Source organism: Oncorhynchus gorbuscha, linkage group LG15 (assembly GCF_021184085.1).
Source record: "Oncorhynchus gorbuscha isolate QuinsamMale2020 ecotype Even-year linkage group LG15, OgorEven_v1.0, whole genome shotgun sequence".
In the NCBI taxonomy this organism is placed as follows: Eukaryota; Metazoa; Chordata; class Actinopteri; order Salmoniformes; family Salmonidae; genus Oncorhynchus; species Oncorhynchus gorbuscha.
Genome location: NC_060187.1, coordinates 318,335 through 333,996, shown reverse-complemented (window position 1 = coordinate 333,996; position 15,662 = coordinate 318,335). Strand labels below are relative to the sequence as shown.

At 46.1% G+C, this 15,662-nt stretch overlaps 1 protein-coding gene across 1 annotated transcript in view; it reads left to right on the top strand.

Moving 5' to 3' along the window:
- LOC123997507 (retinoschisin-like) overlaps positions 1-15,662 on the top strand; it is an 80,997-nt gene that overhangs the window by 24,365 nt on the left and 40,970 nt on the right. The window contains exon 3 of the mRNA XM_046301816.1: positions 2,143-2,365. Within this exon, the coding sequence (XP_046157772.1) occupies positions 2,143-2,365 (223 nt within the window). The remainder of the gene's footprint in view (positions 1-2,142; positions 2,366-15,662) is intronic.

Here is a 15,662-nt window from a genome sequence, read left to right as displayed (position 1 = left end):
GCTTGGAATTTAGAGTGGTAGAAAGTGGCTTTAGCAGCAGAGACAGAGGAGGAAAATGTAGAGAGGAGGGAGTGAAAGGATGCCAGGTCCGCAGGGAGGCGAGTTTTCCTCCATTTCCGCTCGGCTGCCCGGAGCCCTGTTCTGTGAGCTCGCAGTGAGTCATCGAGCCACGGAGCGGGAGGGGAGGACCGAGCCGGCCTGGAGGATAGGGGACATAGAGAGTCAAAGGATGCAGAGAGGGAGGAGAGGAGTGTTGAGGAGGCAGAATCAGGAGATAGGTTGGAGAAGGTTTGAGCAGAGGGAAGAGATGATAGGATGGAAGAGGAGAGAGTAGCGGGGGAGAGAGAGCGAAGGTTGGGATGGCGCGATACCATCCGAGTAGGGGCAGTGTGGGAGGTGTTGGATGAGAGCGAGAGGGAAAAGGATACAAGGTAGTGGTCGGAGACTTGGAGAGGAGTTGCAGTGAGGTTAGTGGAAGTACAGCATCTAGTAAAGATGAGGTCGAGCGTATTGCCTGCCTTGTGAGTAGGGGGGGAAGGTGAGAGGGTGAGGTCAAAAGAGGAGAGGAGTGGAAAGAAGGAGGCAGAGAGTAATGAGTCAAAGGTACGCGTGGGGAGGTTAAAGTCGCCCAGAACTGTGAGAGGTGAGCCGTCCTCAGGAAAGGAGCTTATCAAGGCATCAAGCTCATTGATGAACTCTAGTTACTCTAGTATATTGAGTTTGGATTGGCTGGAGATGGGATTGGGCTGGTTAACGTTAGTTACTCTACTACATTGAGATGAGATTGGCTGTTTATAATCTAGTGACTCTAGTACATTGAGATAGGATTGGGCTGGTTACATCTCTAGTTACTTTAGTAAAGTGAGATGGATATGGGTGTGCTTTTTACTGTAGTTACTCTACTGCATTGTGATTGGATTGGGCTGGTTAGAACTATTGTTACTATAGTACAGTTAGATGGGATTGGGCTGGTTAAAACTCTAGGTTCTCTCATACATGGAGATATGATTGGGCTGGTTAGAACTCTAGTTACCCTACTACATTGAAATTGGATTGGGCTGGTTACTAATCTAGTTACTTTAGTACAGTGTGATGGAATTTTGCTGGGTAGAGCTCAAATGACTTAAATTGCTATAGGATTTGGCAGGTTAGAATCTAGTTACTCTAATACATTGAGATGGGATTGGGCTGTTAGGACTCTAGTACATTGAGATAGGATTGGGATTGTTAGAACTGTAGTTACTTTAGTACAGTGAGATTGGGCTGGTCAGAACTCTAGTTACTGTAGCATATTGAGATGGGATTGGCTTGTTATTGAGATGGGATTGGGCTGGTTTACACTAGTTACTCTAGTGCTTTGAGATGGGTTTGGGATATTTAGAATTAATTTAGTCTAGGACAGTGAATGGGATTGGGCTGGTCAGAACTCTTGTTACTTGAGTACATTGAGATGGGATTGGGCTGGTTATAGAGATTGGATTGGGCTGGATATAATCTAGGTACACTGATACATTGAGATGGGATTGGGCTTGTTAGAATTCTAGTTACTCTAACACATTAAAATGGGATTTGGATGATTAGAACTCTAGGTACTCTACTACATTGAGTTGATTTGGGCTGGTTAGAACTCTAGTTGCTCTAGAACATTGAGATAGGATTGGGCTGGTTATTGAGCTGAGTGTGTGCTGGTTAAAACTTGTTACTCTAGTACATTGCGATTGGATTGGGCTGGTTAGAACTCTAGTTACTCTAGTACATTGAGTTGATTTGGGCTGGTTAGAACTCTAGTTGCTCTAGAACATTGAGATAGGATTGGGCTGATTATTGAGCTGAGAGTGTGCTGGTTAAAACTTGTTACTCTAGTACATTGCGATTGGATTGCGCTGGTTAGAACTCTAGTTACTCTAGTACATTGAGTTGATTTGGGCTGGTTAGAACTGTAGTTGCTCTAGAACATTGAGATAGGATTGGGCTGGTTATTGAGCTGAGAGTGTGCTGGTTAAAACTTGTTACTCTAGTACATTGCAATTGGATTGGGCTGGTTAAACTCTAGTTTCTCTGGTACAGTGTGTTTTGATTTGGTTGGTTTGAACGACAGTAGGCTAAAATAGGATTGTAACCATTTCTGGACCTGTATTCCAGGAGGAAGAGGAGGTCCAGGAGGAGCAGGAGGAGGAGGTGCAACCAGAAGAGGAGGTGCAGGAGGAGGAGCAGCAGCAGGAGGAAGACGTCCTAGAGACATGGACAGGGAAAGCCTGCACATGTGACTGTGAAGGGGGGGAGTCTGCGACAGGTACCCCCACTATGACATCACCTGTCCTGGCCACATCGCCTCCTCAGAGCCGCCCACTGGACTGCATGCCAGGTGAGGATAGGATTCCGCCCAGGTCACCTGACCTTGCGGTGGTGAACGACTGTGTCTGTGGTCACCTACTGTACTTGTGGTCACCTAGCTATAGTCACCGAGATATAGTCACCTTGCTATAGTCACCTACTGTACCTGTGGTCACCTAGCTATGGTCAACTACTGTACCTATGGTCACCTAGCTATAGCCTCCTACTGCACCCATGGTCACCTAGCTATTGTAAATCAAATCCAATTTTATTTGTCACATACACATGGTTAGCCGATGTTAATGCGAGTGTAGCGAAATGCTTGTGCTTCTGGTTCCGACAATGCAGTACTATCCAACGAGTAATCTAACCTAACAATTTCACAACAATTACCTTATACACACAAGTGTAAAGGAATGAATAAGAATATGTACATTGAATAATATTGAATATGTACAAAAAATATGAATGAGTGATGGTATAGAATGGCATAGGCAAGATACAGTGGATGGTATAGAGTACAGTATATACATATGAGATGAGTAATGTAGGGTATGTAAACATTATAGGAAGTGGCATTGTTTAAAGTGGCTAGTGATACATTTGTTACATACATTTTTTCATTATTAAAGTGGCTGTAGTTGAGTCAGTATGTTGGCAGCAGCAACTCAATGTTAGTGATGGCTGTTTAACAGTCTGATGGCCTTGAGAAGCTGTTTTTCAGTCTCTCTGTCCCTGCTCCTTCTGGATGATAGCGAGGTGAACAGGCAGTGGCTCGGGTGGTTGTTTTCTTTGATGATATTTTTGGCCTTCCTATGACATCGGGTGGTGTAGGTGTCCTGGAGGGCAGGTAGTTTGCACCCGGTGATGCGTTGTGCAGACCTCACTACCCTCTGGAGAATCTTACTGGGCGGAGCATTTGCCGTACCAGGCAGTGATACAGCCCGACAGGATGCTCTCGATAGTGCATCTGTAAAAGTTTGTGAGTGTTTTTGGTGACAAGCCAAATTTCTTCAGCCTCCTGAGGTTGAAGAGGCGGTGCTGCTGCTACTGTCCCAGCAATGTGGATAGGGGGGCTGCTCCCTCTGCTGTTTCCTGAAGTCCACAATAATCTCCTTTGTTTTGTTGACGTTGAGTGTGAGGTCATAACCTCACACTCAACATCAACAAAACAAAGGAGATTATTGTGGACTTCAGGGGCCCTCATCTCCTCCCTGTAGGCCGTCTCGTCGTTGTTGGTAATCAAGCCTACCACTGTAGTGTCGTCTGCAAACATGATGATTGAGTTGGAGGCGTGCATGGCCACGCAGTCGTGGGTGAACAGGGAGTACAGGAGAGGGCTGAGAACACACCCTTGTGGGGCCCCAGTGTTGAGGATCAGCAGGGGGGAGATATAGGTATTCCTCTTGTCCAGATGGGTTAGGGCAGTGTGATTGTGATTGCGTCGTCTGTGGACCTATTGGGACGGTAAGCAAATTGGAGTGGGTCTAGGGTGGAGGTGATATGGTCCTTGACTAGTCTCTCAAAGCACTTCATTATGACAGAAGTGAGTGCTATGGGGCGGTAGTCATTTAGCTCAGTTATCTTAGCTTTCTTGGGAACATGAACATTGGTGGCCCTCTTGAAGCATGTGGGGACAGCAGACTGGGATAAGGATTGATTGAATATGTCTGTAAACACACCAGCCAGCTGGTCTGCGCATGCTCTGAGGACGCGGCTGGGGATGCCGTCTGGACCTGCAGGCTTGCGAGGGTTGGCACGTTTAAACGTTTTGCTCATGTCGGCTGCAGTGAAGGAGAGTCCGCAGGTTTTGGTAGCGGGCTGTGTCAGTGGCACTGTATTGTCCTCAAAGCGAGCAAAGAAGTTGTTTCTGAGCCGTTGAATTGCGACTCTACTTTGTCTCTATACTGATGCTTAGCTTGTTTGATTGCCTTTTGAAGGGAATAGCTACACTGTTTGTATTCGGTCATGTTTCCGGTCACCTTGCCCTGATTAAAAGCAGTGTTTCGCACTTTCAGTTTTGCGCGAATGCTGCCATCAATCCACAGTTTCTGGTTTGGGAATGTTTTAATAGATGCTGTGGGTATGACATTGCCGATGCACTTGCAAATAAACCCGCTCACCGACTCAGTGTATTCGTCAATGTTGTTGTTCGCCGCAATGCGGAACATATCCCAGTCCAATCGAAGCAATCTTGAAGTTTGGAATCCGATTGGTTGGACCAGCGTTGAACAGACCTGAGTGCGGGAGCTTCCTGTTTTAGTTTCTGTCTATAGGCTGGAAGCAACAAAATAGAGTTGTGGTCAGCTTTTCAGAAAGGATGGCGGGGGAGGGCCTTATATGCGTTGCGGAAGTTAGAATAGCAATGATCTAGGGTTTTGCCGGCCCTGGTTGCGCAATCGATATGCTGATAGAATTTAGGAAGCCTTGTTTTCAGATTAGCCTTGTTAAAATCCCCAGCTACAATAAATACAGCCTCAGGATATGTGGTTTCCAGTTTACATAGAGTCAGGTGAACAGAGGGACTTGAGTTCCTTTATGTTGTTATGAACACACCACGTCTCGTTAATCATAAGGCATACCCCCCCGCCCTTCTTCTTACCAGAGAGATGCTTGTTTCTGTCGGCGCGATGCGTGAAGAAACCAGCTGGCTGTACCGACTCCGATAGCATGTCTCGAGTGAGCCATGTTTCCGTAAAACAAAGAACGTTACAGTCTCTGATGTCTCTCTGGAAGGGTAGCCTTCCAGAGAGACATCAAAGACTGTAACGTTCTTTGTAGCCTTCCAGAGGCACGGATTTCGCCTACCTTGTTTATCAAGGGACTGGACATTGGCGTGTAGTATGCTTGGGAGTGGTGCGCGATGTGCCCGTCTACGGAGCCTGACCAGAAGACCGCTCCGTCCGCCCCTTCTACGGCGTCGTTGTTTTGGGTCACCGGCTGGGATCTGATCCATTGTCCTTGGTGGTGAGCAAAACAGAGGATCCGCTTCGGGAAAGTCATATTCCTGGTCGTAATGTTGGTGAGTTGAAGTTGCTCTTATATCCAATAGTTACTCCCGACTGTATGTAATAAGAAATAAAACAACATAATTTCCTAGAAACGCGAACAGAGCCGGCCATCTCTGTCGGCGCCGGAAGTAAACACCTACTGTACCTGTGGTCACCTAGCTATTGTCACCTACTGTACCTGTGGTCACCTAGCTAGAGTCTCCTACTGTACCTGTGGTCAACTAGCTATAGTCTCCTACTGTGCCTGTGGTCACTTACTGTATCTGTGGTCACCTAGCTATAGTCTAGCTATAGTCACCTACTGTACCTGTGGTTACCTAGCTATTGGCTATTGACTATAGCTAGGTACAGTACCTGTGGTCACCGAGCTATGGTCACCGACTGTATCTGTGGTCACCTAGCTATAGTCACCTAGCTATCGTCACCTGCTGTGTCTGTGGTCACCTAGCTATAGTCTCCTACTGTATCTGTGGTCACCTAGCTATAGTCACCTGCTGTGTCTGTGGTCACCTAGCTATAGTCACCTAGCTATGGTCACCGACTGTACCTGTGGTCACTTAGCTGGGTTAAGTTAGTACTATTGGGTTAGGGTTAATACTATTGGGTTAGTTTTAGTACTGTTGTGTTGGTGTAGGTACTGTTGGGTTGGGGTTAGTACTGTTGGGTTGGGGTTGGTACTGTTGGGTTGGGGTTGGTACTGTTGGGTTGGGGTTAGTACTGTTGGGTTAGGGTTAGTACTGTTGGGTTAGGGTTAGTACTGTTGGGTTAGTACTGTTAGGTTGGGTTTAGTACTGTTGGGTTAGTACTGTTGGGTTAGGGTTAGTACTGTTGGGTTAGGGTTAGTACTGTTGGGTTAGTACTGTTGGGTTAGGGTTAGTACTGTTGGGTTAGTACTGTTTGGTTAGGGTTAGTACAGTTGGGTTGGGGTTAGTACTGTTGGGTTGGGGTTTGTACTGTTGGGTTAGTACTGTTGGGTTAGGGTTAGTACTGTTGGGTTGGGTTAGTACTGTTGGGTTGGGGTTAGTACTGTTGGGTTGGGGTTAGTACTGTTGGGTTGGGGTTAGTACTGTTGGGTTAGTACTGTTGGGTTGGGTTAGTACTGTTGGGTTAGTACTGTTGGGTTGGGGTTAGTACTGTTGGGTTAGGGTTAGTACTGTTGGGTTGGGGTTAGTACTGTTGGGTTAGGGTTAGTACAGTTGGGTTAGTACTGTTGGGTTGGGGTTACTACTGTTGGGATAGGGTTAGTACAGTTGGGTTAGTACTGTTGGGTTAGGGTTAGTACTGTTGGGTTGGGGTTAGTACTGTTGGGTTAGTACTGTTGGGTTGGGTTAGTACTGTTGGGTTGGGGTTAGTACTGTTGGGTTAGGGTTAGTACTGTTGGGTTGGGGTTAGTACTGTTGGGTTAGGGTTAGTACAGTTGGGTTAGTACTGTTGGGTTGGTACTGTTGGGTTAGGGTTAGTACTGTTGGTTAGGGTTAGTACTGTTGGGTTAGTACTATTGGGTTAGGGTTAGTAATGTTGGTTAGGGTTAGTACTGTTGGGTTAGGGTTAGTACTGTTGGGTTAGGGTTAGTACTGTTGGGTTAGGGTTAGTACTGTTGGGTTGGGGTTAGTACTGTTGGGTTAGGGTTAGTACTGTTGGGTTAGTACTGTTTGGTTAGGGTTAGTACAGTTGGGTTGGGGTTAGTACTGTTGGGTTGGGGTTTGTACTGTTGGGTTAGTACTGTTGGGTTAGGGTTAGTACTGTTGGGTTGGGTTAGTACTGTTGGGTTGGGGTTAGTACTGTTGGATTAGGGTTAGTACTGTTGGGTTGGGGTTAGTACAGTTGGGTTGGGGTTAGTACTGTTGGGTTGGGGTTTGTACTGTTGGGTTAGGGTTAGTACTGTTGGGTTAGGGTTAGTACTGTTGGGTTAGTACTGTTGGGTTAGGGTTAGTACTGTTGGGTTGGGTTAGTACTGTTGGGTTGGGGTTAGTACTGTTGGGTTGGGGTTAGTACTGTTGGGTTGGGATTAGTACTGTTGGGTTAGGGTTAGTACTGTTGGGTTGGGTTAGTACTGTTGGGTTGGGGTTAGTACTGTTGGGTCTGGGTTAGTACTGTTGGGTCTGGGTTAGTACTGTTGGGTTGGGGTTAGTACTGTTGGGTTGGGGTTAGTACTGTTGGGTTAGTACTGTTGGGTTGGGTTAGTACTGTTGGATTAGTACTGTTGGGTTGGGGTTAGTACTGTTGGGTTAGGGTTAGTACTGTTGGGTTGGGGTTAGTACTGTTGGTTTAGGGTTAGTACAGTTGGGTTAGTACTGTTGGGTTGGGGTTACTACTGTTGCGTTAGGGTTAGTACAGTTGGGTTAGTACTGTTGGGTTAGGGTTAGTACTGTTGGGTTGGGGTTAGTACTGTTGGGTTAGTACTGTTGGGTTGGGTTAGTACTGTTGGGTTGGGATTAGTACTGTTGGGTTGGGATTAGTACTGTTGGGTTAGGGTTAGTACTGTTGGGTTGGGGTTAGTACTGTTGGGTTAGGGTTAGTACAGTTGGGTTAGTACTGTTGGGTTGGGGTTACTGTTGGGTTGGGGTTAGGGTTAGTACTGTTGGGTTGGGTTAGTACAGTTGGGTTGGTACTGTTGGGTTAGGGTTAGTACTGTTGGGTTGGGTTAGTACTGTTGGGTTGGTACTGTTGGGTTAGGGTTAGTACTGTTGGTTAGGGTTAGTACTGTTGGGTTAGTACTATTGGGTTAGGGTTAGTAATGTTGGTTAGGGTTAGTACTGTTGGGTTAGGGTTAGTACTGTTGGGTTAGGGTTAGTACTGTTGGGTTAGGGTTAGTACTGTTGGGTTAGTTCTGTTGGGTTGGGGTTAGTACTGTTGGGTTAGGGTTAGTACTGTTGGGTTAGGGTTAGTACTGTTGGGTTGGGGTTAGTACTGTTGGGTTAGGGTTAGTACTGTTGTTGGGTTAGTACTGTTGGGTTAGGGTTAGTACTGTTAGTACTGTTTAGTACTGTTGGGTTAGGGTTAGTACTGTTGGGTTAGTACTGTTGGGTTGGGGTTAGTACTGTTGGGGTAGTACTGTTGGGTTAGTACTGTTGGGTTAGGGCTAGTACTGTTGGGTTGGGTTAGTACTGTTGGGTTGGGGTTAGTGCTGTTGGGTTGGGGTTAGTACTGTTGGGTTAGGGTTAGTACTGTTGGGTTAGTACTGTTGGGTTAGGATTAGTACTGTTGGGTTGGGGTTAGTACTGTTGGGTTGGGTTAGTACTGTTGGGTTGGGGTTTGTACTGTTGGGTTAGGGTTAGTACTGTTGGGTTGGGTTAGTACTGTTGGGTTGGGGTTAGTACTGTTGGATTGGTTAGTACTGTTGGGTTGGGGTTAGTACTGTTGGATTAGGGTTAGTACTGTTGGGTTAGGGTTAGTACTGTTGGGTTAGTACTGTTGGGTTAGGGTTAGTACTGTTGGGTTAGTACTGTTGGGTTGGGGTTAGTACTGTTGGGTTAGGGTTAGTACTGTTGGGTTAGTACTGTTGGGTTGGAGTTATTACTGTTGGGTTGGGGTTTGTACTGTTGGGTTGGGGTTTGTACTGTTGGGTTGGGGTTAGTACTGTTGGGTTAGGGTTAGTACTGTTGGGTTAGGGTTAGTACTGTTGGGTTAGGGTTAGTACAGTTGGGTTAGTACAGTTGGGTTGGGGTGACTACTGTTGGGTTAGGGTTAGTACTGTTGGGTTAGGGTTAGTACTGTTGGGTTAGGGTTAGTACTGTTGGGTTAGGGTTAGTACTGTTGGGTTGGTACTGTTGGGTTAGGGTTAGTACTGTTGGGTTAGTACTGTTGGGTTAGGCTTAGTACTGTTGGGTTAGGGTTAGTACTGTTGGGTTAGGGTTAGTACTGTTGGGTTGGTACTGTTGGGTTAGGGTTAGTACTGTTGGGTTAGTACTGTTGGGTTGGGGTCAGTACTGTTGGGTTTGGGTTAGTACTGTTGGGTTGGGGTTAGTACTGTTGGGTTAGGGTTAGTACTGTTGGGTTAGGGTTAGTACTGTTGGGTTAGGGTTAGTACTGTTGGGTTAGGGTTAGTACTGTTGGGTTGGGGTTAGTACTGTTGGGTTGGGGTTAGTACTGTTGGGTTAGTACTGTTGGGTTGGGGTTAGTACTGTTGGGTTAGTACTGTTGGGTTAGTACTGTTGGGTTAGTACTGTTGGGTTGGGGTTAGTACTGTTGGGTTAGTACTGTTGGGTTAGTACTGTTGGGTTAGTACTGTTGGGTTAGGTTTAGTACTGTTGGGTTAGTACTGTTGGGTTGGGGTTAGTACTGTTGGGTTGGGGTTAGTACTGTTGGGTTGGGGTTACTACTATTGGGTTAGGGTTAGTACTGTTGGGTTAGGCTTAGTACTGTTGGGTTGGGGTTAGTACTGTTGGGTTAGGGTTAGTACAGTTGGGTTAGTACTGTTGGGTTGGGGTTACTACTGTTGGGTTAGGGTTAGGACAGTTGGGTTAGTACTGTTGGGTTAGGGTTAGTACTGTTGGGTTGGGTTAGTACTGTTGGGTTAGTACTGTTGGGTTGGGTTAGTACTGTTGGGTTAGTACTATTGGGTTGGGTTAGTACTGTTGGGTTAGTACTATTGGGTTAGTGTTAGTACTGTTGGTTAGGGTTAGTACTGTTGGGTTAGGGTTAGTACTGTTGGGTTAGGGTTAGTACTGTTGGATTAGGGTTAGTACTGTTGGGTTAGTACTGTTGGGTTGGGATTAGTACTGTTGGGTTAGTACTGTTGGGTTAGGGTTAGTACTGTTGGGTTAGTAATGTTGGGTTAGGGTTAGTACTGTTGGGTTAGTACTGTTGAGTTAGTACTGTTGGGTTAGGGTTAGTGCTGTTGGGTTAGTACTGTTGGGTTGGGGTTAGTACTGTTGGGTTAGTACTGTTGGGTTAGGGTTAGTACTGTTGGGTTAGGGCTAGTACTGTTGGGTTAGTACTGTTGGGTTAGGGTTAGTACTGTTGGGTTAGGGTTAGTACTGTTGGGTTGGTACTGTTGGGTTAGGGTTAGTACTGTTGGGTTAGTACTGTTGGGTTGGGGTCAGTACTGTTGGGTTTGGGTTAGTACTGTTGGGTTGGGGTTAGTACTGTTGGGTTAGGGTTAGTACTGTTGGGTTGGGGTTAGTACTGTTGGGTTAGGGTTAGTACTGTTGGGTTGGGGTTAGTACTGTTGGGTTGGGGTTAGTACTGTTGGGTTAGTACTGTTGGGTTGGGGTTAGTACTGTTGGGTTAGTACTGTTGGGTTAGTACTGTTGGGTTAGTACTGTTGGGTTGGGGTTAGTACTGTTGGGTTAGTACTGTTGGGTTAGTACTGTTGGGTTAGTACTGTTGGGTTAGGTTTAGTACTGTTGGGTTAGTACTGTTGGGTTGGGGTTAGTACTGTTGGGTTGGGGTTAGTACTGTTGGGTTGGGGTTACTACTATTGGGTTAGGGTTAGTACTGTTGGGTTAGGCTTAGTACTGTTGGGTTGGGGTTAGTACTGTTGGGTTAGGGTTAGTACAGTTGGGTTAGTACTGTTGGGTTGGGGTTACTACTGTTGGGTTAGGGTTAGGACAGTTGGGTTAGTACTGTTGGGTTAGGGTTAGTACTGTTGGGTTGGGTTAGTACTGTTGGGTTAGTACTGTTGGGTTGGGTTAGTACTGTTGGGTTAGTACTATTGGGTTGGGTTAGTACTGTTGGGTTAGTACTATTGGGTTAGTGTTAGTACTGTTGGTTAGGGTTAGTACTGTTGGGTTAGGGTTAGTACTGTTGGGTTAGGGTTAGTACTGTTGGGTTAGGGTTAGTACTGTTGGATTAGGGTTAGTACTGTTGGGTTAGTACTGTTGGGTTGGGATTAGTACTGTTGGGTTAGTACTGTTGGGTTAGGGTTAGTACTGTTGGGTTAGTAATGTTGGGTTAGGGTTAGTACTGTTGGGTTAGTACTGTTGAGTTAGTACTGTTGGGTTAGGGTTAGTGCTGTTGGGTTAGTACTGTTGGGTTGGGGTTAGTACTGTTGGGTTAGTACAGTTGGGTTAGGGTTAGTACTGTTGGGTTAGGGCTAGTACTGTTGGGTTAGGGTTAGTACTGTTGGGTTGGGGTTAGTACTGTTGGGTTGGGGTTTGTACTGTTGGGTTGGGGTTTGTACTGTTGGGTTAGGTTTAGAACTGTTGGGTTAGTACTGTTGGGTTAGGGTTACTACTGTTGGGTTGGGTTAGTACTGTTGGGTTGGGGTTAGTACTGTTGGGTTAGGGTTAGTACTGTTGGGTTAGGGTTAGTACTGTTGGGTTAGGGTTAGTACTGTTGGGTTAGGGTTAGTACTGTTGGGTTAGTACTGTTGGGTTGGGATTAGTACTGTTGGGTTAGTACTGTTGGGTTAGTACTATTGGGTTAGTGTTAGTACTGTTGGTTAGGGTTAGTACTGTTGGGTTAGGGTTAGTACTGTTGGATTAGGGTTAGTACTGTTGGGTTAGTACTGTTGGGTTGGGATTAGTACTGTTGGGTTAGTACTGTTGGGTTAGGGTTAGTACTGTTGGGTTAGTAATGTTGGGTTAGGGTTAGTACTGTTGGGTTAGTACTGTTGAGTTAGTACTGTTGGGTTAGGGTTAGTGCTGTTGGGTTAGTACTGTTGGGTTGGGATTAGTACTGTTGGGTTAGTACAGTTGGGTTAGGGTTAGTACTGTTGGGTTAGGGCTAGTACTGTTGGGTTAGTACTGTTGGGTTAGGGTTAGTACTGTTGGGTTGGGGTTAGTACTGTTGGGTTGGGGTTTGTACTGTTGGGTTGGGGTTTGTACTGTTGGGTTAGGTTTAGAACTGTTGGGTTAGTACTGTTGGGTTAGGGTTACTACTGTTGGGTTGGGTTAGTACTGTTGGGTTGGGGTTAGTACTGTTGGGTTAGGGTTAGTACTGTTGGGTTAGGGTTAGTACTGTTGGGTTAGGGTTAGTACTGTTGGGTTAGGGTTAGTACTGTTGGGTTAGTACTGTTGGGTTGGGATTAGTACTGTTGGGTTAGTACTGTTGGGTTAGTACTATTGGGTTAGTGTTAGTACTGTTGGTTAGGGTTAGTACTGTTGGGTTGGGGTTAGTACTGTTGGGTTAGGGTTAGTACTGTTGGGTTAGGGTTAGTACTGTTGGATTAGGGTTAGTACTGTTGGGTTAGTACTGTTGGGTTGGGATTAGTACTGTTGGGTTAGTACTGTTGGGTTAGGGTTAGTACTGTTGGGTTAGTAATGTTGGGTTAGGGTTAGTACTGTTGGGTTAGTACTGTTGAGTTAGTACTGTTGGGTTAGGGTTAGTGCTGTTGGGTTAGTACTGTTGGGTTGGGGTTAGTACTGTTGGGTTAGGGTTAGTACTGTTGGGTTAGGGCTAGTACTGTTGGGTTAGTACTGTTGGGTTAGGGTTAGTACTGTTGGGTTGGGGTTAGTACTGTTGGGTTGGGGTTAGTACTGTTGGGTTGGGGTTTGTACTGTTGGGTTAGGTTTAGAACTGTTGGGTTAGTACTGTTGGGTTAGGGTTAGTACTGTTGGGTTGGGTTAGTACTGTTGGGTTGGGGTTAGTACTGTTGGATTAGGGTTAGTACTGTTGGGTTAGGGTTAGTACTGTTGGGTTAGGGTTAGTACTGTTGGGTTAGGGTTAGTACTGTTGGGTTAGTACTGTTGGGTTGGGATTAGTACTGTTGGGTTAGAACTGTTGGGTTAGGGTTAGTACTGTTGGGTTAGTACTGTTGGGTTAGGGTTAGTACTGTTGGGTTAGTACTGTTGGGTTAGGGTTAGTACTGTTGGGTTAGTACTGTTGGGTTAGTACTGTTGGGTTGGGGTTAGTACTGTTGGGTTAGTACTGTTGGGTTAGTACTGTTGGGTTAGGGTTAGTACTGTTGGGTTAGGGCTAGTACTGTTGGGTTGGGGTTAGTGCTGTTGGGTTAGGGTTAGTACCTTTGGGTTAGGGTTAGTACTGTTGGGTTGGTACTATTGGGTTAGGGTTAGTACTGTTGGGTTAGTACTGTTGGGTTGGGGTTAGTACTGTTGGGTTTGGGTTAGTACCTATGTGTTGGGGTTAGTGCTGTTGGGTTAGGGTTAGTACTGTTGGGTTGGGGTTAGTACTGTTGGGTTAGGGTTACTTCTGTTGGGTTAGGGTTAGTACTGTTGGATTAGGGTTAGTACTGTTGGGTTAGTACTGTTGGGTTGGGGTTACTACTGTTGGGTTAGGGTTAGTACTGTTGGGTTGGGTTAGTACTGTTGGGTTAGTACTGTTGGGTTGGGGTTACTACTGTTGGGTTAGGGTTAGTACTGTTGGGTTGGGTTAGTACTGTTGGGTTAGTACTGTTGGGTTGGGTTAGTACTGTTGGGTTAGTACTATTGGGTTAGGGTTAGTACTGTTGGTTAGGGTTAGTACTGTTGGGTTGGGGTTAGTACTGTTGGGTTAGGGTTAGTACTGTTGGGTTAGGGTTAGTACTGTTGGGTTAGGGTTAGTACTGTTGGGTTGGTACTGTTGGGTTGGGATTAGTACTGTTGGGTTAGTACTGTTGGGTTAGGGTTAGTACTGTTGGGTTAGTACTGTTGGGTTAGGGTTAGTACTGTTGGGTTAGTGCTGTTGGGTTAGTACTGTTGGGTTAGGGTTAGTACTGTTGGGTTAGTACTGTTGAGTTAGTACTGTTGGGTTAGGGTTAGTACTGTTGGGTTAGTACTGTTGGGTTGGGGTTAGTACTGTTGGGTTAGTACTGTTGGGTTAGTACTGTTGGGTTAGGGTTAGTACTGTTGGGTTAGGGCTAGTACTGTTGGGTTAGTACTGTTGAGTTAGGGTTAGTACTGTTGGGTTGGGGTTAGTACTGTTGGGTTGGGGTTAGTACTGTTGGGTTGGGGTTTGTACTGTTGGGTTAGGTTTAGAACTGTTGGGTTAGTACTGTTGGGTTAGGGTTAGTACTGTTGGGTTGGGTTAGTACTGTTGGGTTGGGGTTAGTACTGTTGGATTAGGGTTAGTACTGTTGGGTTAGGGTTAGTACTGTTGGGTTGGGGTTAGTACTGTTGGGTTAGGGTTAGTACAGTTGGGTTAGTACTGTTGGGTTGGGGTTACTACTGTTGGGTTAGGGTTAGGACAGTTGGGTTAGTACTGTTGGGTTAGTGTTAGTACTGTTGGGTTGGGTTAGTACTGTTGGGTTAGTACTGTTGGGTTGGGTTAGTACTGTTGGGTTAGTACTATTGGGTTAGGGTTAGTACTGTTGGGTTGGGTTAGTACTGTTGGGTTAGGGTTAGTACTGTTGGGTTAGGGTTAGTACTGTTGGGTTACGGTTAGTACTGTTGGGTTGGTACTGTTGGGTTGGGATTAGTACTGTTGGGTTAGTACTGTTTGGTTAGGGTTAGTACAGTTGGGTTGGGGTTAGTACTGTTGGGTTGGGGTTTGTACTGTTGGGTTAGTACTGTTGGGTTAGGGTTAGTACTGTTGGGTTGGGTTAGTACTGTTGGGTTGGGGTTAGTACTGTTGGATTAGGGTTAGTACTGTTGGGTTGGGGTTAGTACAGTTGGGTTGGGGTTAGTACTGTTGGGTTGGGGTTTGTACTGTTGGGTTAGGGTTAGTACTGTTGGGTTAGTACTGTTGGGTTGGGTTAGTACTGTTGGGTTGGGGTTAGTACTGTTGGATTAGGGTTAGTACTGTTGGGTTGGGGTTAGTACTGTTGGGTTGGGGTTAGTACTGTTGGGTTGGGATTAGTACTGTTGGGTTAGGGTTAGTACTGTTGGGTTGGGTTAGTACTGTTGGGTTGGGGTTAGTACTGTTGGGTCTGGGTTAGTACTGTTGGGTCTGGGTTAGTACTGTTGGGTCTGGGTTAGTACTGTTGGGTTGGGGTTAGTACTGTTGGGTTGGGGTTAGTACTGTTGGGTTAGTATTGTTGGGTTGGGTTAGTACTGTTGGGTTAGTACTGTTGGGTTGGGGTTAGTACTGTTGGGTTAGGGTTAGTACAGTTGGGTTAGTACTGTTGGGTTGGGGTTACTACTGTTGGGTTAGGGTTAGTACAGTTGGGTTAGTACTGTTGGGTTAGGGTTAGTACTGTTGGGTTGGGTTAGTACTGTTGGGTTGGGGTTAGTACTGTTGGGTCTGGGTTAGTACTGTTGGGTTAGTACTGTTGGGTTAGTACTGTTGGGTTGGGGTTAGTACTGTTGGGTTAGTACTGTTGGGTTGGGTTAGTACTGTTGGGTTAGTACTGTTGGGTTGGGGTTAGTACTGTTGGGTTAGGGTTAGTACTGTTGGGTTGGGGTTAGTACTGTTGGGTTAGGGTTAGTACAGTTGGGTTAGTACTGTTGGGTTGGGGTTACTACTGTTGGGTTAGGGTTAGTACAGTTGGGTTAGTAC